At 46.1% G+C, this 25,929-nt stretch overlaps 1 protein-coding gene across 1 annotated transcript in view; it reads left to right on the top strand.

Moving 5' to 3' along the window:
• znf827 (zinc finger protein 827) overlaps positions 1–24,989 on the top strand; it is a 120,016-nt gene extending 95,027 nt beyond the window's left edge. Inside the window, exons 12-14 of the mRNA XM_071407482.1 lie at positions 16,712–16,921; positions 17,798–17,975; positions 20,551–24,989. Of these exons, the coding sequence (XP_071263583.1) occupies positions 16,712–16,921; positions 17,798–17,975; positions 20,551–21,511 (1,349 nt within the window). The 3' untranslated portion in view covers positions 21,512–24,989. The remainder of the gene's footprint in view (positions 1–16,711; positions 16,922–17,797; positions 17,976–20,550) is intronic.
• Positions 24,990–25,929: the final 940 nt, after the last annotated feature.

Raw genomic sequence — 25,929 nt, forward strand, 5'->3', positions numbered from 1 at the left:
GAAACACCACTTTATGACAATTCAAACAGTTGCATGGTTGGATTTCATAATGACTGGTGCATTGTACCACTTTGCCCATACATTTCCAAAATGTGACCATCTCTGTGTGGCGGTAATTGTGGCTGTTTACAGCAAGTGTGTGTGTGTGTGTGTGTGTGTGTGTGTGTGTGTGTGTGTGTGTGTGTGTGTGTGTGTGTGTGTGTGTGTGTGTGTGTGTGTGTGTGTGTGTGTGTGTGTGTGTGTGTGTGTGTGTGTGTGTGTGTGTGTGTGTGTGTGTGTGTGTCGTGATGGTGGCGGCTGTCCTTCCTCTCCCCCTGCCCCGGGTCAAGCTCCAGCCAGCCTTTCGGAGGCCGTGCGTCCGTCTCTCTCTCCCTCGTTCTCCAGCTCTAATAACACTAATTAAACCATTAACCACTTCAAGGCCCACGCCGGTCCTCTAATTGCCCGAATATCAGAGCTCTGGCTGGGGTTGCAGGCCCCAGGATGGCCCCTAGACCCTGTCCATGGGCTCCAGTCACCCTGGATGACCCCCACCCAACCCTGCCTCGCCCAGCCGCTCACCCCCTCAGGACAGCTAATGTGATTATGTGGTCTGAGGAGATGAGATACAAGCCCCTTAAGGATCTCTGTGCCCATTCAGTACTAAGCCACACAAACGGAGGTGGTAAGAGGAAGAGTAAGGGAGAAGCCAATCCAAGACCGGCGTGCGGGGGGGCATCACCATGGTGAAGCCTGTCAGTGCGACTTAACAGACAAGGGGTTTGGTGAATCTTTGATAGAGCTCAGAGCATCACCACTCTGCAGCCACTGATTCAAGGGGTCAAGTCCTCATGTGGATCATACTGATAAGTGTACTAATAAGTCATATGTCTCTGACTTAGAATACGTGGACAACTACAAATACCTAGGTGTCTGGTTAGACTGTAAACTCTCCTTCCAGACTCACATTAAGCATCTCCAATCCAAAATTAAATCTAGAATCGGTTTCCTATATCGCAACAAAACATCCTTCACTCATGCTGCCAAACATACCCTCGTAAAACTGACCATCCTACCGATCCTCGACTTCGGTGATGTCATCTATAAAATAGCCTCCAACACTCTACTCAACAAACTGGATGCAGTCTATCACAGTGCCATCCGTTTTGTCACCAAAGCCCCATACACTACCCACCATTGCGACCTGTACGCTCTCATTGGTTGGCCCTCGCTTCATAATCGTCGCCAAACCCACAGGTTATCTACAAGTTTCTGCTAGGTAAAGCCCCGCCTTATCTCAGCTCACTGGTCACCATAGCAGCACCCACTCGTGGCACGCGCTCCAGCAGGTATATCTCACTGGTCACCCCCAAAGCCAATTCCTCCTTTGGTCGTCTTTCCTTCCAGTTCTCTGCTGCCAATGACTGGAACGAACTACAAAAATCTCTGAAGCTGGAAACACTTATCTCCCTCACTAGCTTTAAGCAGCAGCTGTCAGAACAGCTCACAGATTACTGCACCTGTACATAGCCTATCTATAATTTAGCCTAAGCAACTACCTCTTCCCCTACTGTATTTCTTTCTTTCTTTTGCTCCTTTGCACCCCATTATTTCTATTTCTACTTTGCACATTCTTCCACTGCAAATCTACCATTCCAGTGTTTTACTTGCTATATTTTATTTACTTTGCCACCATGGCCTTTTTTTGCCTTTACCTCCCTTATCTCACCTCATTTGCTCACATTGTATATAGACTTATTTTTCTACTGTATTATTGACTATGTTTTGTTTATCCCATGTGTAACTCTGTGTTGTATGTGTCGAATTGCTATGCTTTATCTTGGCCAGGTTGCAGTTGCAAATGAGAACTTGTTCTCAACTAGCCTACCTGGTTAAATAAAGGTTAAATAAAAAAAATATATTTAAAAAAATACACACACACCCTCACACCCTCCCCTCTACTCTGCCAACTCACATGCAGGGACACATATATATATATATATATATATATACACACCCACACCCACACACTCCCACTGGTATGTCAGGTTGTGAATCACAGAGAACGGCTGGTCCAGGGGCCCTTATGAGGAGTGACTCAGTCCCTGCAGAAGGATTACAACTAAGGAATCTATTACTAGTTGTGTTATTACTGTATAGCCACTTGACTGAAATATTGTAGAATACCATCAGGGCACAGGCTTGTGTTTAGTTTAGTTTTGTGTGGATGAGGGTGTGCATTGACGTGAGGGGTTTTATAATGGTGTGTAGTGCTCATTCACTGAGAGATTCCCACACTTCACTTCAGGTAGCTACAGACACAGTAGGCTCTCTGCTCTCTTCCAACCAGCACATGTCCAGACAGATAAAGATGGAATTGTCTTTTAGCATCCCTCCCTCTGGTCTCTCTCCTTCTCTTTTTTCAGAGAGAGAGAAGTCCAGACCTGTCAGCAGCATACAACTCTAGCTAGACGTCCTTCATCTCTAGCTAGACGACTTCTCCATCTCCCCCTCTGTCTTTCTCCAAGGCCAGTACATCTATTCTTTAATGCCCCCACCATTAAATCTCCCCTAAAATACCAGAGAAGGATGGAGCCTCCTAGCTGCTCCTCCACCCCCCCCCCCCAAACAATCAACCAGCTTGCATCTCTTCGTTAAAACAAATGAATTTAGTGGCGGAGGGTGACTCCAATCACTAGCCTTCGTTTTTTTTGTCTTCCGCACAGTTAATGTTAAGATGCCTGTAGTGACCTGCAGTCAGACTGTGACCTGCAGTCAGACTGAAAACAGTCAAGAATATATTTTTGCTGTGGTTTAACAGTAGATTAATGTTAGATGACAATAACAATGGTTCTTTTTTTGATTCTCTACTTCAGAAGAATGCAACACCTTTGACCCTTTGCTAAGCCCCGCCCCCCCTTGGTTACTGTGGGTACAGTCATTTCTGTACTTACCATTTTACTATTATTGATAAGCTAACGCCAGGTAAATAGTGGACTTAAAGGGCTGATTTCCTGTGTATCCCTATTAAATGTCCCTATGTGAAAGACCATCCTGTGTGGAGTACGGTATAGTCAGTCCACTCTCCCCTTACCCTGTCACTGAGAACAATATGATCCTAGGTAGTGTGGTGCCAGACGTCCATTTGAGACTAGCTGCATTGTGTTAATGACGGAAGTTCTCCCTGTCCACTTCTTTATTTATTTACCCGATGGAGGAGAGGGGGATAAAGAGAGAGGAGGAGTGGCATGGAATCCTAATTGAGAGCTGTGCCTTCATCAGAAGGTTAATTCTATATCTCTTCTTGTCATGTTCTCCCTTTTCTCTCACTCTCTTCCTCTCTCACGCTTTCCCAACACCTCCGTGCCTCTCTCTCCTCTTCTCTCTTCTCTTGTCTTCTCTCTCTCTCTCTCTCTCCTCTTCTCTCTCTCTATTATGCTTTCTCGCTCTCTCACTCTCTCCATCCCTGCTGTATCCCTGGGTGGTAGTGTATTACTATATAGTCTGATTAGCATGGACAACCACACACTAGAGGGCTTAGGACTGATGGGTGATGGAGGACACACAGAGAGAGAGAATATCAAGGGGTACAGTGTGGTATAGTCTGATTATCATGGAGATGATGAGAATACTAATATGGAGCAAGGTTGAGGGTTGGAGTAATATGGAGCAAGGTTGAGGGTTGGAGTAATATGGAGCAAGGTTGAGGGTTGGAGTAATATGGAGCAAGGTTGAGGGTTGGAGTAATATGGAGCAAGGTTGAGGGTTGGAGTAATATGGAGCAAGGTTGAGGGTTGGAGTAATATGGAGCAAGGTTGAGGGTTGGAGTAATATGGAGCAAGGTTGAGGGTTGGAGTAATATGGAGCAAGGTTGAGGGTTGGAGTAATATGGAGCAAGGTTGAGGGTTGGAGTAATATGGAGCAAGGTTGAGGGTTAGAGTAATATGGAGCAAGGTTGAGGGTTAGAGTAATATGGAGCAAGGTTGAGGGTTAGAGTAATATGGAGCAAGGTTGAGGGTTGGCGTAATTTGGAACACGTTTGAGGGTTGGAGTAATATGGAGCAAAGTTGAGGGTTGGAGTAATATGGAGCAAGGTTGAGGGTTGGAGTAATATGGAGCAAGGTTGAGGGTTGGAGTAATATGGAGCAAGGTTGAGGGTTGGAGTAATTTGGAACAAGGTTTTGGGTTGGAGTAATATGGAACACGGTTGAGGGTTGGAGTAATATGGAGCAAGGTTGAGGGTTGGAGTAATATGGAGCAAGGTTGAGGGTTGGAGTAATATGGAGCAAGGTTGAGGGTTGGAGTAATATGGAGCAAGGTTGAGGGTTGGAGTAATATGGAGCAAGGTTGAGGGTTGGAGTAATATGGAGCAAGGTTGAGGGTTGGAGTAATATGGAGCAAGGTTGAGGGTTGGAGTAATATGGAGCAAGGTTGAGGGTTGGAGTAATATGGAGCAAGGTTGAGGGTTGGAGTAATATGGAGCAAGGTTGAGGGTTGGAGTAATATGGAGCAAGGTTGAGGGTTAGAGTAATATGGAGCAAGGTTGAGGGTTAGAGTAATATGGAGCAAGGTTGAGGGTTGGAGTAATATGGAGCAAGGTTGAGGGTTAGAGTAATATGGAGCAAGGTTGAGGGTTGGCGTAATTTGGAACACGTTTGAGGGTTGGAGTAATATGGAGCAAAGTTGAGGGTTGGAGTAATATGGAGCAAGGTTGAGGGTTGGAGTAATATGGAGCAAGGTTGAGGGTTGGAGTAATATGGAGCAAGGTTGAGGGTTGGAGTAATATGGAGCAAGGTTGAGGGTTGGAGTAATATGGAGCAAGGTTGAGGGTTGGAGTAATTTGGAACAAGGTTTTGGGTTGGAGTAATATGGAGCAAGGTTGAGGGTTGGCGTAATTTGGAACACGTTTGAGGGTTGGAGTAATATGGAGCAAAGTTGAGGGTTGGAGTAATATGGAGCAAGGTTGAGGGTTGGAGTAATATGGAGCAAGGTTGAGGGTTGGAGTAATATGGAGCAAGGTTGAGGGTTGGACTAATATGGAACACGGCTGGGGGTTGGAGTGGAGTTGGAGTAATATGAAACAAGGCTGGGGGTTGGAGTGGAGTTGGAGTAATATGGAACAAGGCTGAGGGTTGGAGTGGAGTTGGAGTAATATGGAACAAGGCTGAGGGTTGGAGTGGAGTTGGAGTAATATGGAACAAGGTTGGACTCCATTTCAGTTGCTGAATGCTTTCCTACAATATGGACTTTCAGGTCGCCTCCCAGGGGGAGGTTATGAGAAAGTTGTGAGTAAAATATGGTAAACTGTGATGGTGACGGTACTCTGTCTGTGTGTTTCCAGACCCAGAGAAGGACACTGGAGAGCCGGGGGGGAACGGGATGTCCCAGGGGATACTGAGCAGTCAGCACCTCTACCCCTGTCCTGTATGTGGCAAGGTGTTTGGCAGACAGCAGACCCTGTCCAGACACCTGTCTCTACACACAGGTGAGTCCACTAACACACACTCCCTTTCCATCTCTACGTACACGTCCCTGTGTGTGTTGTGACATATCTTGTCAACGTTCCCTTGGCGTGTGTGTGACTGTGTGTGTAATACCCTGTAAAAAGTAAATAAGGTTTACTAGACTGGATTACCCTCTCCTTTAAAGAGATTACCACCATGATTAGTCTCAGTGGGAAAACTGCCCGCCTAATTACCAAGCCAGAAGGCTGCTCTGCATCCCAGTACACACACTGGACACAATGGACACACAAACATGGACAGACGCAATACCGGATGCGCACACACACATTTATTTATTTGTTTATGTATTTATTTAAATAAATATATACACACACACACACACTGAGTGGATGGATTCATACACACACAGTTACAGTAGGTGTACATACAGAGTGTAACCGCAATGGGGCCATACCGTATCTGATGCAAAACCACATACTACTGTGTCTGTACATGCTTTTATGCATATTAATACATTTACATACATATATATACATGAATACATATTAATACACATAAATACATACACTGAGTGGACAGAACATTAAGGACACCTTCTTAATATTGAGTTCCACCCCCCCTGTTGCCCTCAGAACAGACTTAATTTGTTAGGGCATGGGCTCTACAAGGTGTCAAAAGCGTTCCACAGGGATGCTGACCCATGTTGACCCCAATGCTTCCCACAGTTGTGTCAAGTTGGCTGGATGTCCTTTGGGTGATGGGTCATTCTTGATACAGACGGGAAACTGTTCAGCGTGAAAAACCCAGCAGCGTTGCAGTTCTTGACGAAAACCGGTGCGCCTGGCACCTACTACCATACCCTGTTCAAAGGCACTTCAATCTTTTTTCTTGATCCTACACCCTCTGAATGACAAACATACACAATCTATGTCTCAATTGTCTCAAGGCTTAAAAATCCTTCTTTAACCTGTCTCCTCCCCTTCATCTACACTGATTGAAGTGAATTTAACAAGTGACATCAATAAGGGATCATAGCTTTCACCTGGATTCACCTGGTCAGTCTGTCATGGAAAGAGCAGGTGTTCATAATGTTTTGTACACTCAGTGTATAAATACATGTAAATACATGTGAACACAGCACACACTACCGTCTAAGCGATCCATTGGATGAGAGATCCAAACAGAGGTCCTGACTCTGTGGTTCAGATCCGAGATCTCCACTCCCCTGGCATTACCACAAGTCTAAGAAGGGTCATTGCTGTAAAAGATCATGCATTCTCAATTTTAATTTGATTTAAATTGGTCTTTTTAATGCACCCACATTTATGTAAAAACCTACATATTCTTATGCATGAAAGCGCATGGTCCACACACACTAATACAAAACACGCACGCGCACACACACTCTGACACACACACACTCCCCCTGTGAGTGGGTTGTTTGGCTGAGAACAGCTTGGGCACACCACAGAGAGCAGAAACGGGGGCATATGTCATCATGATGGTTGTTTTTGTTTTACCCGGGCCACAAAGGTTCCCTGGCTTCATGTCCTCGGGCAAAATGTGTGTGTGTGTGTGCGTTAGTCAGTAGCTGACGTCATAGGATTTGTGTGTGTGTTTTGTTTGTGTAGTCCACTAAGCAGACATTCTCATGCAGGGGGACGTACTCATTGTATTTGTGTATACGTGATGTGTACGCATGTTGTTTGCGTACATACTTGTGCCTGCGTGCGTTTTGTATATGGCGTGCGTATTACGCATAAGTGTGTGTACGAATGTGTGTCCCCATGTGTCTCTGTAGACCCATCTCTCGCTCTCTCTGACATTGTCTGTCCGTCCGTCTGTCCTTCCAGAGGAGCGAAAGTATACGTGTCACCTGTGTCCTTATGCAGCCAAGTGCAGAGCCAACCTCAACCAGCACCTGACCATCCACTCTGTCAAGCTGGTCAGCACCGACGCAGAGCAGATGGTCAGCGCCGTCACCACCGCTGAGGGACGAGACGGGAAGACCTTCCCCTATTACTACAGGTGCTGCTACGCTGAATGAAAGAAATACTCCAAAGAAACATTGAATGGGCCAGATACACCATTTTGGATTTCTACTAGAGTCTGGTCGACGCACCTGTTCTCAGAGCAGTAGTCACAAGAACTATCCCTGTACTAATGTACACAGACCCATAATAAAGGTCTGTCCCTATAGTTTTTGGCGAGTACATGTTCATCCATAGCAGGCGTCAAAGAACTAACTTCTCATGTCAAACAGCCTAGTTTCTGTGGTTAATGTGTGTGTGTGTACAGAAGATCTAGCCGTATAAAGACTGACACATGCAATTTACTGATCCCATAAATTGGGATGTAAATGTAAACCATGGACTGTACATGACTGACCTATTTCTTTACCAGTCTGAGGTCAGGCTTTGGGGTTTGATTGGGAATTAATGATGTCCTCTCCCCTCTATAACCTGGTCTGAGGTCAGGCTTTGGGAATTAATGATGTCCTCTTCCCTCTATAACCTGGTCTGAGATCAGCATTTGGTCTATGTTCAATACCTCTCTCCTTTCCCCCTCTAGCTGTGACCTGTTCTGAGATCAGTGTTTAACCCATCCCTCCCTCTTCCTGTCCATCCAGCTGCCATGCGTGTGGTTTCCAGACGGGGCTGAACGCCCAGTTCGTCAGCCACATGTCTCTCCACGTGGACAAGGAGCAGTGGATGTTCTCTCTGTGCTGCAGCGCCTGTGACTACGTCTGTGTGGAGGAGAGTGACATGAAGTCCCACGTCAGTCACGGACACACAGGTAGATCATCTGTCGTCTGCTCAGGCATGTATTGTATGGAGAGGTGACTTTGGTCCACCTCTTGTCCCTGGGGGCAGCAATAGGACGAAGTCAGCTTGTACAACCAACTTGATGGCATTTCTTTTCCAGCTGAACTTGGTTTTGCTGTCGTCAAACTGTTCCAAATTGTATTGATTCCCTTCCTGAAGCGTGTATCTATCTGCTGGCTCGGACTCATGGGTTTTAAAGCGCTGTTTCGGTGTAAGGATAGGCTAGAAAGAGGGAGTTTATACAATTTCTTACACCCAGTCTATACCTTTTAAATCCATGAGGAAGACTGGAAAAGTCTGCACCTCGGCTCGTAGCCGAACAAACCAAACAATGTATTAAAGCTTTCTGAAGAGACGGTACCAACCTTCCAGAATGACTGTCAGATCAGCTGTAACATGTTATTGGTAGGGAGCTGGTGGGGGAGTGTTGCAGACTGTCAGATCAGCTGTAACATGTTATTGGTAGGGAGCTGGTGGGGGAGTGTTGCAGATTGTCAGATCAGCTGTAACATGTTATTGGTAGGGAGCTGGTGGGGGAGTGTTGCAGATTGTCAGATCAGCTGTAACATGTTATTGGTAGGGAGCTGGTGGGGGAGTGTTGCAGATTGTCAGATCAGCTGTAACATGTTATTGGTAGGGAGCTGGTGGGGGAGTGTTGCAGATTGTCAGATCAGCTGTAACATGTTATTGGTAGGGAGCTGGTGGGGGAGTGTTGCAGATTGTCAGATCAGCTGTAACATGTTATTGGTAGGGAGCTGGTGGGGGAGTGTTGCAGATTGTCAGATCAGCTGTAACATGTTATTGGTAGGGAGCTGGTGGGGGAGTGTTGCAGATTGTCAGATCAGCTGTAACATGTTATTGGTAGGGAGCTGGTGGGGGAGTGTTGCAGATTGTCAGATCAGCTGTAACATGTTATTGGTAGGGAGCTGGTGGGGGAGTGTTGCAGATTGTCAGATCAGCTGTAACATGTTATTGGTAGGGAGCTGGTGGGGGAGTGTTGCAGATTGTCAGATCAGCTGTAACATGTTATTGGTAGGGAGCTGGTGGGGGAGTGTTGCAGATTGTCAGATCAGCTGTAACATGTTATTGGTAGGGAGCTGGTGGGGGAGTGTTGCAGATTGTCAGATCAGCTGTAACATGTTATTGGTAGGGAGCTGGTGGGGGAGTGTTGCAGATTGTCAGATCAGCTGTAACATGTTATTGGTAGGGAGCTGGTGGGGGAGTGTTGCAGATTGTCAGATCAGCTGTAACATGTTATTGGTAGGGAGCTGGTGGGGGAGTGTTGCAGATTGTCAGATCAGCTGTAACATGTTATTGGTAGGGAGCTGGTGGGGGAGTGTTGCAGATTGTCAGATCAGCTGTAACATGTTATTGGTATGGAGCTGGTGGGGGAGTGTTGCAGATTGTCAGATCAGCTGTAACATGTTATTGGTAGGGAGCTGGTGGGGGAGTGTTGCAGATTGTCAGATCAGCTGTAACATGTTATTGGTAGGGAGCTGGTGGGGGGGTGTTGCAGACTGTCAGATCAGCTGTAACATGTTATTGGTAGGGAGCTGGTGGGGGAGTGTTGCAGATTGTCAGATCAGCTGTAACATGTTATTGGTAGGGAGCTGGTGGGGGAGTGTTGCAGACTGTCAGATCAGCTGTAACATGTTATTGGTAGGGAGCTGGTGGGGGAGTGTTGCAGATTGTCAGATCAGCTGTAACATGTTATTGGTAGGGAGCTGGTGGGGGAGTGTTGCAGATTGTCAGATCAGCTGTAACATGTTATTGGTAGGGAGCTGGTGGGGGAGTGTTGCAGACTGTCAGATCAGCTGTAACATGTTATTGGTAGGGAGCTGGTGGGGGAGTGTTGCAGATTGTCAGATCAGCTGTAACATGTTATTGGTAGGGAGCTGGTGGGGGAGTGTTGCAGACTGTCAGATCAGCTGTAACATGTTATTGGTAGGGAGCTGTTGGGGGAGTGTTGCAGACTGTCAGATCAGCTGTAACATGTTATTGGTAGGGAGCTGGTGGGGGAGTGTTGCAGATTGTCAGATCAGCTGTAACATGTTATTGGTAGGGAGCTGGTGGGGGAGTGTTGCAGATTGAGGTGCTACTGCTGACTGCTCAGAGTAGAAACAGATAGTTTAGTTTACAGCCATTTATAGTAGAGGGAACCAACATGTTCAGTCTCAACACACGGAACTGAATTGACAATAAAGTAAAGCTTCATAAAACGAGTCCCTTCCCGGGAGAGAGAGGAGACTGTAACTCTGTAAACTCCCCAAACAGAAACAACTTCCGCTTTGAATAATAAAACATGTAGATTCTTTTCCCTCCCTCGACCTTCCCTGGACTTTTTAAAGCCACTGGTCCAAAACCCAGCCTGTCAATATATTTTTTCGGTCCGTAGCGGCTTTGTCCGGTTTATCGTTCGACGCGGTTGCCCGTCTTGCCCTTCCGTGGCAGTGTGTGTGTGTGGGATTGTCCGGTAGTGTTGCAGACAGCTGAGGGGTCCTCACGGAGGCCGGGGAGCGACCTTGTTTATCTACGATGGCTGCCCCTTATCGTGCCTGAGGGGAAAAAATCAATAGGCCCTCTGGTCCTTCAGAGGCAGGCCAGGGTTCACACACACACACACACACACATTCTTACCCTCACTCACACAGACACAGAGTGGTGAGTCCATATCGAAGCTTGGCATTTAGGCTAGCCTCCACCCACTAGCAAACATGGCTGCTGAAAACACACCACATTGGGGCTGTAGAAAAGACTGCTGGGTGTTATTTGTCAGCTGATAGTGTTTGGACAGCACATCTCCCCCAGCCAGGCCCCAGACAGACATGGAAAACGGCTGAACTCAGCAGGTGTTACGTCTGAAGCTGGCCCTCGCTAAGATGTGTGTCAGCCACATGGGCAAGGGGTCAGACTGGTGGCCCCACAGCAGGGAGCCTGGCTGCTGCTAGGGATAGGAACAGGACAGCGATACTGTGTGGTGGTACAGTAAGAACAGGACAGAGATACTGTGTGGTGGTACAGTAGGAACAGGACAGAGATACTGTGTGGTGGTACAGTAAGAACAGGACAGAGATACTGTGTGGTGGTACAGTAGGAACAGGACAGAGATACTGTGTGGTGGTACAGTAAGAACAGGACAGAGATACTGTGTGGTGGTACAGTAAGAACAGGACAGAGATACTGTGTGTGTGGTGGTACAGTAGGAACAGGACAGAGATACTGTGTGGTGGTACAGTAAGAACAGGACAGAGATACTGTGTGGTGGTACAGTAGGAACAGGACAGAGATACTGTGTGGTGGTACAGTAAGAACAGGACAGAGATACTGTGTGGTGGTACAGTAAGAACAGGACAGAGATACTGTGTGTGGTGGTACAGTAGGAACAGGACAGAGATACTGTGTGGTGGTACAGTAGGAACAGGACAGAGATACTGTGTGTGGTGGTACAGTAGGAACAGGACAGAGATACTGTGTGTGGTGGTACAGTAGGAACAGGACAGAGATACTGTGTGTGGTGGTACAGTAGGAACAGGACAGAGATACTGTGTGGTGGTACAGTAGGAACAGGACAGAGATACTGTGTGGTGGTACAGTAGGAACAGGACAGAGATACTGTGTGGTGGTACAGTAGGAACAGGACAGAGATACTGTGTGGTGGTACAGTAGGAACAGGACAGAGATACTGTGTGTGGTGGTACAGTAAGAACAGGACAGAGATACTGTGTGTGGTGATACAGTAAGAACAGGACAGAGATACTGTGTGTGTGGTGGTACAGTAGGAACAGGACAGAGATACTGTGTGGTGGTACAGTAGGAACAGGACAGAGATACTGTGTGTGGTGGTACAGTAGGAACAGGACAGAGATACTGTGTGTGTGGTGGTACAGTAGGAACAGGACAGAGATACTGTGTGTGTGGTGGTACAGTAGGAACAGGACAGAGATACTGTGTGTGTGGTGGTACAGTAGGAACAGGACAGAGATACTGTGTGTGTGGTGGTACAGTAGGAACAGGACAGAGATACTGTGTGTGTGGTGGTACAGTAGGAACAGGACAGAGATACTGTGTGTGGTGGTACAGTAGGAACAGGACAGAGATACTGTGTGTGGTGGTACAGTAGGAACAGGACAGAGATACTGTGTGTGGTGGTACAGTAGGAACAGGACAGAGATACTGTGTGTGGTGGTACAGTAAGAACAGGACAGAGATACTGTGTGGTAGTACAGTAGGAACAGGACAGAGATACTGTGTGGTAGTACAGTAGGAACAGGACAGAGATACTGTGTGTGTGGTGGTACAGTAGGAACAGGACAGAGATACTGTGTGTGTGGTGGTACAGTAGGAACAGGACAGAGATACTGTGTGGTAGTACAGTAGGAACAGGACAGAGATACTGTGTGTGTGGTGGTACAGTAGGAACAGGACAGAGATACTGTGTGGTGGTACAGTAGGAACAGGACAGAGATACTGTGTGGTGGTACAGTAGGAACAGGACAGAGATACTGTGTGGTGGTACAGTAAGAACAGGACAGAGATACTGTGTGGTGGTACAGTAGGAACAGGACAGAGATACTGTGTGGTGGTACAGTAGGAACAGGACAGAGATACTGTGTGGTGGTACAGTAGGAACAGGACAGAGATACTGTGTGGTGGTACAGTAGGAACAGGACAGAGATACTGTGTGGTGGTACAGTAGGAACAGGACAGAGATACTGTGTGGTGGTACAGTAGGAACAGGACAGAGATACTGTGTGGTGGTACAGTAGGAACAGGACAGAGATACTGTGTGGTGGTACAGTAAGAACAGGACAGAGATACTGTGTGTGTGGTGGTACAGTAGGAACAGGACAGAGATACTGTGTGTGTGGTGGTACAGTAGGAACAGGACAGAGATAATGTGTGGTGGTACAGTAGGAACAGGACAGAGATACTGTGTGTGTGGTGGTACAGTAGGAACAGGACAGAGATACTGTGTGGTGGTACAGTAAGAACAGGACAGAGATACTGTGTGGTGGTACAGTAGGAACAGGACAGAGATACTGTGTGGTGGTACAGTAGGAACAGGACAGAGATACTGTGTGTGTGGTGGTACAGTAGGAACAGGACAGAGATACTGTGTGTGTGGTGGTACAGTAGGAACAGGACAGAGATACTGTGTGGTGGTACAGTAGGAACAGGACAGAGATACTGTGTGTGTGGTGGTACAGTAGGAACAGGACAGAGATACTGTGTGGTGGTACAGTAGGAACAGGACAGAGATACTGTGTGGTGGTACAGTAGGAACAGGACAGAGATTCTGTGTGGTGGTACAGTAAGAACAGGACAGAGATACTGTCTGGTGGTACAGTAGGAACAGGACAGAGATACTGTGTGGTGGTACAGTAGGAACAGGACAGAGATACTGTGTGGTGGTACAGTAGGAACAGGACAGAGATACTGTGTGTGGTGGGACAGTAGGAACAGGACAGAGATACTGTGTGGTGGTACAGTAGGAACAGGACAGAGATACTGTGTGGTGGTACAGTAGGAACAGGACAGAGATACTGTGTGGTGGTACAGTAAGAACAGGACAGAGATACTGTCTGGTGGTACAGTAGGAACAGGACAGAGATACTGTCTGGTGGTACAGTAGGAACAGGACAGAGATAATGTGTGGTGGTACAGTAGGAACAGGACAGAGATACTGTGTGTGTGGTGGTACAGTAAGAACAGGACAGAGATACTGTGTGGTGGTACAGTAAGAACAGGACAGAGATACTGTGTGGTGGTACAGTAGGAACAGGACAGAGATACTGTGTGGTGGTACAGTAGGAACAGGACAGAGATACTGTGTGTGTGGTGGTACAGTAGGAACAGGACAGAGATACTGTGTGTGTGGTGGTACAGTAGGAACAGGACAGAGATACTGTGTGGTGGTACAGTAGGAACAGGACAGAGATACTGTGTGTGTGGTGGTACAGTAGGAACAGGACAGAGATACTGTGTGGTGGTACAGTAGGAACAGGACAGAGATACTGTGTGGTGGTACAGTAGGAACAGGACAGAGATACTGTGTGGTGGTACAGTAAGAACAGGACAGAGATACTGTCTGGTGGTACAGTAGGAACAGGACAGAGATACTGTGTGGTGGTACAGTAGGAACAGGACAGAGATACTGTGTGTGGTGGGACAGTAGGAACAGGACAGAGATACTGTGTGGTGGTACAGTAGGAACAGGACAGAGATACTGTGTGGTGGTACAGTAGGAACAGGACAGAGATACTGTGTGGTGGTACAGTAAGAACAGGACAGAGATACTGTCTGGTGGTACAGTAGGAACAGGACAGAGATACTGTCTGGTGGTACAGTAGGAACAGGACAGAGATACTGTGTGGTGGTACAGTAGGAACAGGACAGAGATACTGTGTGGTGGTACAGTAGGAACAGGACAGAGATACTGTGTGTGTGGTGGTACAGTAGGAACAGGACAGAGATACTGTGTGTGTGGTGGTACAGTAGGAACAGGACAGAGATACTGTGTGTGTGGTGGTACAGTAGGAACAGGACAGAGATACTGTGTGTGTGGTGGTACAGTAGGAACATGACAGAGATACTGTGTGTGTGGTGGTACAGTAGGAACAGGACAGAGATACTGTGTGGTGGTACAGTAGGAACAGGACAGAGATACATTCAATCTCCCAGATTCTGGTCCATTAGCAGATATTTATGCATCTGTAACTTTTGTCACTCATCATTATTCATGATTCATTCATGATTATCCGTAATTGTAGAATCCACATTAATGTAGAAGCGTTCAGAAACATATTTTTTTTTTTTCTTACAATAAAACTGACTCTAATGACACAGTATATAATTTACCATTCATTTCTATTGGGCACAACAATCTGATACACAACCAAAACAAACTGCAAATACATCCAACAAGTTACTAGAGTCACATGCTTGATGTAGTCATTGCATGCTAGGAATATGGGACCAAATACTAAACTTTTAACTACTTCAATACACAGTGAATTTGTCCAAATATATATGACTGCTTCAAATGGGGGGACTAGATACATTAGGTGCTTTCATTTCTGAACGGTATGTATGAAAATACCCTCAAATAAAAGGTGACATTCTGTACTGTCGCATCATATAAAACGCTTGATCTCAAATTCAAAATGGTGGAGTATAGAGCCACCTTTAAAGTTTTCGCTTCACTGTCCAATCCATAGGGGAGTGTAACACAAGTTTACAACGTTCTCCACCCTCATAAAAAGTGAAGTGCGTTTGACTAAATACATGCTTCAATAGCATCTTGGACCTTGGAAAAAGAGCTAACAAGGAATATGCCAACAGGGATGATAAATGATGTGGTTTCCCACAAGGGACAAGTACTCTTTGAATGTTCAGAGCATAATGTACTCTATAGCTCCCTTAGATAGTGGAGTGGTGAGTCTCGTTTTGTCTTTAATCTACCTCTAGAGGTCTTCGGCGTTGAGAGAGATGGATACAATGGTATTTCACTCTCTGCTTTCTGCGTTTCTATACCTGCATTCTCTCATTCTCAAGGATAACGTGTGTAGGCTATGCACAATATGTGTTTTTGAATGTGTCTGTGTGAATGCCTCTGTGTGTATGTGCCTGTGTCGTGTGTGCGCACACATACAAATGTGTGTGAGGTAGCTGGCGTCGGCCATTTCACAATCCATGGCAGCCAGCAGCCCTATACTCTTTCACCTCCCTCCCTCCCTCTTCTTCTCCCTGACTGAATGCCCTTTGTTGAGCTGTGCCCTGAGTTGCTCCCGCCATCTTAGCTCCCTTAGCCGTGACCCTCCTCCCCTCTTCTCTCTCTCTCTCATACTCTCTCTCCCTCTATCCCAGAGAAGTGCGGTCAAACACAGAGAGAGAGAGAAAAAAGAGAGATCAATAAAAGCATACTGGCTGTTGATTGGACTGGCAGCAGGGCTCCAGTCAGAGGACATGGCCCTGAAGCTGAGCCTGCCTGCCTTCAGTGTGTGTGATTTTCATTTTGTATTCAACTGTGTGTGTGTTTGTGTGTGTGTGTGTGTGTGTGTGTGTGTGTGTGTGTGTGTGTGTGTGTGTGTGTGTGTGTGTGTGTGTGTGTGTGTGTGTGTGTGTGTGTGTGTGTGTGTGTGTGTGTGTGTGTGTGTGTGTGTGTGTGTGTGGTGTGTGTGTGTGTGTGGTTTTGACTGTAGTTTAGTGCTTTTCCTCCTTTTATTGGGTTGAGGTACCCTGTCTAATGTTGAGAAACCAGTTATGATGACGGTGGCAGTGCTGGTAGTGACAGAATTGGGGTATGTTACTTAATCATTCAGGAAGTGAAGTGAAATGTAATTACAATGGTACATTTTCTGAATTCGATGATGATGATTGTCACGGTGATGACAATGCTGATGATGTTGATGATGATTGACTCTTGGCGTCTCTTCTTCCTAGGTCTGAACTCGCGGAGCCCCCTCAGTGAGACTAAGAGCACCTCCTCCTCCCTGTCGGCCCTCAGCGATTCGCTGAACAGCTCAGAGGGTGGAGAACTTACCCATGCCAATGAGGAGCTCAAGAACCTGCTGGCCCCTCCCTCCTCTGCAGGCAGCCAATCCAGCTCCAGCAGCCACTCGGGATCAGGAACTGAAGAGAAGTCTGAAAAAGGCAAGGAGTTCTGGGATGTATAGGCTGGAACATTATGTAGAACTACAGTTAATTTAATCTACTTACAATTCTGTATCCTTAAAGGCCCAATGCAGCCGTTTTTATCTCAATATCAAATCATTTCTGGGTAACAATAAGTACCTTGCTGTAATAGATTCCATTACAAATGTGCAAAAAACTACTTCTCAAGCAAGATTTTTGCTAGGACTGTCTGGGAGGGGTCTGAGTGGAGAGGGGAAAACTGAAAAATAGCTGTTATTGGCAGAGAGGTTTGGAACTCTCTTTGTTATTGGTCTATTAACTAATTGACCACCTGGTGATGTCACCATGAAAATCTGAAACTCCTGCTCACGCAAACCTGCTGGTTAGAAGGTTCTGTGTAGGTTGTATTTTCAACCAGCAGCTATCAGGAAATAACACTGATCACATTTCTTCACACTTTTACAGTATTAGTTTCATCAGCTGTTGTACAATATGATATTAAACACAGAAAACAGAATTTTGACTGCACTGGGCCTTTAAAGAGATAGTGTAAGCCCACCCCTTTATCTACTTCCCCAGAGTCAGATGAACTCATGGATACCATGTTTACGTCTCTGCGTCCAGTATGCAGGAAGTTAGATGTAGTTTTGCATGCTATTGCTAACTAGCGTTAGCGCAATGACTGGAAGTCTCCTCGAACAGCTAGCATGCAAAAGCACAGACTTTTTTCACGTAAATTATGCAGTGACGTAAAGGTGTGTGTGATGTGTCCGTAATGTGAGGTAAAATACGAGCAATAATTTGAGCCACACACAAGGATATCACGGGGGTGATGTTTAATTTAGAGGACGAGGAGCACTGCAGTCATGCTAACTCCCTCTCCCCCCCCACCAGGCTTCGAGTGCGTCTTCTGCAACTTTGTGTGCAAGACGCGGACCATGTACGAGCGCCACCTCCAGATCCACCTGATCACACGCATGTTCGAGTGCGACGTGTGCCACAAGTTCCTGAAGACGCCCGAGCAGCTGCTGGAGCACAAGAAGTGCCACACCGTCCCCACCGGAGGGCTCAAGTAAGGAAAGCAAGTACAGACAGAGGTTCCTACTCCACCACCCCCCCACCCTACCCTACCCCGACTCCTCCCTCACACACGTACAGACGCGCAGCCAGACGGTAACCCACTGACCGACTGACTATAGCATGCACATTAAGTATGCACATTAAGTCGAAAACACGCGTGTAAGACCACATGCATAAACACGCAGTCTGAACTGTAAATGTGTGCATGCATTCAGCCACACTTTCAAACTAGATGACGTTAACACACAGACATTGTCCAACATACACCTTTACATGCATAGGACAACTAGCTCACTGAAGCTATTAAGACATCCACAGAGTATATATAAACCCCTATTACACTCACAGCCCTAGATACCAAACACTGTCCCCCTCTGACCCAATGCTCCTATACCCCTATAGGAGCCTCTGTTGTACTGTGTGATGTACACACACACACACACACAGTAAACCATACATAGCCATTTAGCCCGTCTGTTCATGTTAAACCAACGCTGCCAGTACATGAAGCTCCTCCAACACACACACAGCAACATGCTAATGACATTAGCCTAGCCATGACGCTCCTCCAACACACACGCAACAACATGCTAATGACATTAGCCTAGCCATGAAGCTCCTCCAACACACACGCAACAACACGCTAATGACATTACCCTAGCCATGAAGCTCCTCCAACACACACGCAACAACATGCTAATGACATTAGCCTAGCCATGAAGCTCCTCCAACACACACGCAACAACATGCTAATGACATTAGCCTAGCCATGAAGCTCCTCCAACACACACGCAACAACATGCTAATGACATTAGCCTAGCGCTGTGCTTTTAAAGCCTGCACACACAGATGCATATTTAATACCACATAGATGTTCTATTTTCCCAGATTGCATTTGAAACCATCTGGATTGAAAGTAGTACATGCATTCACATGCAATCACTTAACAGGAAATCTGAGCAGACATCTAGGAAAATATTTAAGCGCAGTAGAAACAGATTGTTAGTTAACACACAACAGTCACTGTCATTTTTATGTGTTTCTTTTTTTTGTTTGTATCTATTTGTCGAAGTTGTTTGCCATGATACGCAGTCAGTCAATGCACGTGTAGAGCCATCGATATCAATCAGACGCCATTGAACTCATCTCGCCATTAACTGATCGGCCTACTCGGTCACTTGACCATGTTTAATGTCAAGCTGTCACCACTATTCACCAGATACTGTCCATTGTCTAGCCATCGGTAGCATTAGATCAGATGTTGGTTTGTGTTTGGAGTGAGAGAGTCAGGGTCGTAGTTTACTGAGGTATCTGTTATTGTCTTGTTACAAGGAGTAGAGGCACGGTTGAGGTCTCAATACGGAACCACCGATTCTCTCCACGTTCATTGGTCAATACAGGAACACACACACACACACACCATCAACACTGCTAACAGTATTAGTCAATTTTAGGTACATGGGAATGTATTTATTTCACATTTCAAATGTTCAAGGGTGCAATTAGTTCAGTCATTATAGTAGAGTGTTTTAATGTTTGTTAAAAATCCATCCTCTATCCTGACTTTAAAACCAGACAGACAGTCCACATTAGCTGTGCGGTTAAGGTTTGATAGGTCAGAATTAAAAGCAGGTAGCCCAAACACAGCTGCCCCCTCAGTCCAGTTCAAGAGGGTATCTCTAGTCTAGACTCTAGAGTAGTGTGTCCAGACAGGATTGTGTACTAAGTAGTGTGTGCTCAGCAGTGGACGGTGGGGTGACTGAGTGATGGTTATCCACTGCAATGGAGAACACTTTCAAATCAAGCCAGCTGAATAAGCTGGACAAAAGACAGACGAGAAGTTGCAGACAATGGAGAAAAGAGACGAGGCTGTAGTGTGTACCAAAGAGGAGAGTGTATGGAGTGTACTAAAGACTGTGCACTCGGGGAGTGTGTACTGAGGCGTGTCTAGGACAGAGAAGGGCCTCCCTTTACCAGTGCATCCTTAGTGTACTCAGAAGTGTTCATTCAGGAGTGTATGGGAGAGAGAAGGCGTGTGTAGGGTCTTCACCACGTGGCTGGTTGTATTCTGAGGTGATTCTGTTCTGCAGGGTTTGTGAAGCGCTTTGGGGCCCAGAGCAGATGAATGGTGCTATTTAAATGTAAGTGCCACATTTCCATTTATTTCAGTTATCCTTCCATTCCTAATTCCGTCCAATCCTGTTCTCTTTCCACAACCTGTCTCTGCCCAGTTCTACATGCCCCACCCACCTACCACCAACCCACTCCAAACACACTTTCAACCCCAACCCACCCTACACACTTTAAAATTTCAACAACACACACACACTTTCCACCACACACACACACCCACCAATCATTCCCTTAGGGTAAAATATTCAGGACACATCACACACACCTTTCCTCCTTCACCTTTCCCCCTCTTCATCCTCCCTTGTGTTGAAGTCTTAAGGTGTGTATTTTAGTCATTGTGTATTTAAGTCCTTTCTTCGTTAAACCTCCCCTCGCTATTGTGTGTGTATTTCCCATGTCCTGCCCCCTTCCACTTCCTCCTTCCTGTTTCCCAGGTGCCCCGTCTGCATTTATTCCACCAATCGACCGGCGGCCATGGAGTGCCACCTGAAGACCCATTACAAGATGGAGTACAAGTGTCGCATCTGCCAGTCGGTGTGGTGCGACCAGCCCGCGCTGGAGAGGCACGTGCGCGAGCATCGCCTCGGCAACCACTACAAGTGTGAGCAGTGCGGCTACCTGTCCAAGACGGCCAACAAGCTGATCGAGCACGTGCGCGTGCACACGGGCGAGCGGCCCTTCCACTGCGACCGCTGCGGCTACAGCTGCAAGCGCAAGGACAACCTGAACCTGCACAAGAAGCTGAAGCACGCCCCGCGCCAGACCTTCGGCTGCACGGAGTGCCCCTTCACCACCACCCACCCCTTCATCTTCAGCCGCCACCTCAAGAAGCACCAGGATGGAGGGGAAGGGGAGGAGGCCGGCGAGGAGGAGTTCCAGGCCCAGCTAGGGGGCTCTCTGGTGGGGTCTCTGCGGGGCGAGGAGCCCTTCCTCCTGGGGGTAGGTGGAGGTGGGGATGGGAGTAGCGGGGGGAGCGGTAGCAGCAGCCCCCTCATGATTCTCTCTGCCTCCCAGGCCCTGCAGTCTGTCGCCCTGTCACTCATCACAGGGAAACAACACCACCGTCAACAGGAACTCCCGCCCCCAGCCCAGCGTTACCTGACAGCGACCACAACCAATGGCGGAGGCCCCTCCCTCTTCTTCCCCTCCCCACGCCACGTCTACGAGCAGTTGGGAAACTGCGAGCGGGCGCACCTGATCCCCCTCACAACCCTGTTCACCCACCGCCACCGCTCCACATTCCACTCGCCCCTCTCCAGACTCCAGAGGCCGCCCTCCTCCTCTTCCCCCCCTTTCCTCTCCTCCACCCCCTCTCCTCCCTCGCCCACCTCACTCAAACACTCCTTCCTGGCTTACCTAGGACTGGGACTGACGGAGAGAGCCAAGACTGTGTGACTGTTCTCCTCTCCTCCTTCTCATCCCTATCTCTTCCCCCTCCCTCTCGTTCCCCTTTCTCTCCATCCCTCTCCCTGGACAGTGGTGTGAATGATTGTTATCCACTGCGATGGGGAAAACTTTCCAATCAAGCCAGCTGAATAAGCTGGACAGAGACAGACAAGTAGTTATTGTAGACAATGAAGAAAAAAAAGAATTTATCAGAGAAAAGGCTGTATGTGCTAAAAAATGCATTTATATCAAAAGCTGCTTTTCTTATCTGTTATATCGATTGAATTATTACTCTCTCTCTCTACTTTTTATTTTCTAATGTTTGTTTTTTGGACTTTTGAATGACCAGGACCCAACTGCATTATCTGTAAAACGGATCCGTGTTTTCTTTTTGTTTTTGTTAGAAAAGTCGAAAAAGAAGAAGAAACAAAACAAGTGCTCTGACATTTTTAGTGCATTTTTGTCTTTTTGGCTACTACGCATCAGAATAGCATGCCTGCCTCTTTGTTTCCGCTAGCTTTGATGCACGTCATTTAATAGGGTATGATGAACCAATCCCCAGGATGTTAAATTGTGATGCGCCGCGAACAAGAACCAATGAAACGGAACGCTTTTTCTCAAAAGTCTCGTTTCCAAAGCAACGCCTCAAACCACGCACTTAATGAATTATTTAACAAATGTGTACTGTACATAGTTTTGTAGCCTTCAATCTCCCCCACAACTAAGCTTTGACTTTATCTGTTTAGTTTTGTGTAATGGTGAAACCATATGCATCAAACGTCGACTGAACTCACCTTTGTCTCAGGTGGCGGTCGTCTTGGCAACCCATACACACAGGTGACATCTTGTACGTTGTTTGACGTTGTGCGGTGGGGTGGACAGAACAAGTGACATTCTCTACTCAAGGCCCTTTGCCAATTCAAACGGTTTTCAAATCAATGTAACACACATTATAGCCTCATGCTATAGTCTTTGCTTTCCCCAACTTATCCCTTGTGTAACCGTAGCCTCGTCCCAGATGTGTTTGTGCTGTCGTGACAATGACCGTAGGAATTGGCAAGACACCACAAACAGATCTGGGACCAGATTAGTTTTACCCCACCAGCCCACATCAAAGGTTCCATGAGGACACCTGTAACCCCTGAGACCAGGGTCCTATTCATTAGGCACCAAACGGAAGAAAAAGGACTGAATCACCAGAACTTGTCGTTATGCTACGTTGCGCCCTAATGAATATGACCCAGGTGTTGTTCGGTCCAGCATCATGTGTAGAACTATGTATGGACTGGCGCACCATTACGTTAGATAAGCTGTAAGAGATACCTGTTTTGTGGAGGTGACCAGCTGACGGGGTTTTAAAACCCTCAACAGCTCCGGTCACCACAGGCCGATTCAATGGTGCTTTTTGGAGCTCTTTTGTAATTTTGTGTAAAAGAAAAAACAGAAAGAAACTGTTCCAAAATGACTTGAATGAATGTATTTGTCTTTGTTGATGTACGTGATGCGAACGTGATACAGATGTGCGGTGTAGTTGCAGGCAGGGACTGTTGGGTACCGTTGCCTATATGACAGAAAGCAAGGGGTTGGTTTTGTAGGTCGGTGGCCTTCTGTGTCTTTTTAGGTTGTTCATTCGTTTTTTTCATTCGTCTTTCTCTTTTTTACTGAGCCTTTTAAACGTAGGACGATGAGCGTTTTCTACTAACGTGCATCGCTATTATGAAGCCATTTTGATGAAGGCTCCGATAGGTCCAATGTTGTTGACGAGGAAGCAGCCATTGGTTAGGTTTTGGTGGTGTCGCTTCTATCTCAGTGAGAAGACATGGTACTGCTTTCTATTCCCCCTTCGCTCCATCTCTCAGTTGTAATTGCACTTAGCTTAGTCCCATTTCAAAACCAAAAGCACTTACCTAGTTCATATTGTTATAGTGCAAATGTTTGAGCTGTCGGTCCGATAGGATATCACCGGAAACAGACGTATTACCTTTTTAAGATGTTTGCTGTGAACGATCTGAATCAAAACCGTGATTTCCTGATTTTTGTTGTGTAGACATTTTCTGGTTTAGTGCGGAGGGTTTTTACCTCTGTAAAATTGCAGAGTGCAGATGAACACAAATTGCATGAATTAGACAGTCGAGGTTGAACTAAACTACGCTGGGAGACCCAAAGGGCCCAGGCTAAATTGTCAAAGCCAATTTTGCACAGTGCTGCACTTTTTGAACATGAAAAATGTATTTATCTGTACAGATGGAGATGCTCAACAATGAGAGTGTACATGAGACCAGGCAGCATAATAAAGGCATTTTGTTTTTTTTTATTCAAAAGCATTACCCATTTAATTGACCTTGCTCGCATTCCCAAGTGGTCTTTAAGCCAAAATGGTTTCTTATTTGTAAAGGGATTTTTTTTTTTTTCTTAATTGTTTTGCTTGTTTCTTGTTCTTTCATTTTCTTGTGATTTTTTTTTTTTATATATATATTTTTTATTTCTTTGTAATGACAACAAAAATATTGAGAGAACAATGCATTGTTAAGACCAAATGAAACTTAAAAACGAGGTTGTGATGCTAGGATTAAATCCGTCACTTCCTGGTAACAGAGGGGTGTAACAGTTAAATCTCTCCCCCGTGGTTGGTTTTCTTTTAGTTCCCTTTGACAACATAGCAATGTTCAGCATGCTGTCCGCTGGTCGCTGCTACATTATAGTACAAGGAGCCCCCACCCCTGCCACACACACACTCCTAGGTCAGCTCCAGCTCCTTATCTATCCTCTAATATGTAATACTCTAGTGCCACTTGGTGGAAGGGAACCGCCTGAGACCACTGAGAATGAGTCAAACTGATTTTCAGGGTCCAAATCTAAAAACAAAAACTAAGAGGAACAAAAAAGAATGTGCCCGTCTTTTTACGACTGACTGTATGCCTTTTTTTATATATATATAGCTACCGCATAATCATTATGTAATCAAGAATGGCTGCAGTTCTTTCTTCTTATAAAACGGCCCCTTGGTCTGGTTGGTGTGTCTAAGGAGAAGAAAAGGCCGACAGGGATCGCTTCTCTGTCCTTTCCAAACCCAGTATTTTTAAGCACTTATCGTTTGCTTATCATTTTTTGCCTAATTGTAAAGAAGCTGCAGAAGGTGATTTTTTTGTTAAATGTTATGTCGGGTGACTACCTTTCTGAGCACTTCGGAGTACGCATGACATCTCTCTCTCTATTTTATGACTCGACAAGACTCAACTATCTTCTTTTTTGTGTGTTTTCGTTCATCTTTTTGGCACTCAGTAAAATTGGTATGTGCTGTATAAAGCTTTTTGATTAGTTCATTGTTAAGGCTGTACAGGGTTGTTTGTGACAATAACTGGTAAATAGATAATTTGTACTTTTTTGTTTTTTGTATTCGTTTGTTTTTTGTTTTGGCATTATTTTATGTTCAAAAGTTGCCAGATCTAAATGTAACAGGATTTGAAAGTAAAGCTTACAACAGATATTCCACCTCAGGTCTGGTTTTTCTTTCGATTCTATAATGTGATTTTCAATGTCATGTTGTCTTGATTGTATATAGTTGAAACTGCCTCTCTCCAGGTATAGCTGCTATACCGGTGGAGACGTTTACACCGGGAAAGAAAAGAGCAGCAATGGATCATCCCAAAAATCTAAGCAATCTAACCGGCCAACACTCAGGCCGTATGAGAGACAGCGGAGGACTCTTTCTGATGCGACGCAGCTCTCTATACGTTTCATAGGCTGTGACATCTGAAATGGCACCCTATTCCCTATATAGTGCACTACTTTTGACCCCTGTTCCCTATAAAGTGAACTACTTTTGACCAGGGCCCGACAGGGTGAACTGACAACGACAAACACGGTGCACGCGCTTCAATGGGGCAGAAGGCCGTGAGTTGTTATGATTCTGGATGGCCAGATAGTTAGCAACAGTAACAAGAAGCTGCCATGTAGTGAATCGCAAGTGGCTCATTTCAGTTAGTTTGTTCTTGATACCATGTCTTGTTTTGAGGTGTTTTGACTCATGTCACGTCTATGCTAATATGGCAAAAATTAGCTAGCTAGCTAACCAACAACAGTAACAATGTATTTGAGAAACAAGTGCTGATTGTGAAAATGTATTTATTATTTATGATTTCAATAAACATTAGAGACTAAGTATAGTTTACACGTTGTCAACAATCTATGCCAACACCGTTTGTTTTGCCCCATAGTTTGGCACGCCTCGGTTTTGTTGCTAAACAACCAACCTGCCTTGCTGCCCTGGTCAAAAGTAGTGCGCTACATAGGGAATAGGGTGCAATTTGGGGCGTGTCCACAGTGCTGTAATGGAGGCAGCAGACAGCAGCAGCACGTTCTCACCCAGCCAGAGGTTGGGGCCAGCCTAATGAAAACAGATGAAGCAGAGATAAAGTGTTTGCAGA

The sequence above is a fragment of the Salvelinus alpinus genome, chromosome 6 (assembly GCF_045679555.1).
Source record: "Salvelinus alpinus chromosome 6, SLU_Salpinus.1, whole genome shotgun sequence".
In the NCBI taxonomy this organism is placed as follows: domain Eukaryota; kingdom Metazoa; phylum Chordata; class Actinopteri; order Salmoniformes; family Salmonidae; genus Salvelinus; species Salvelinus alpinus.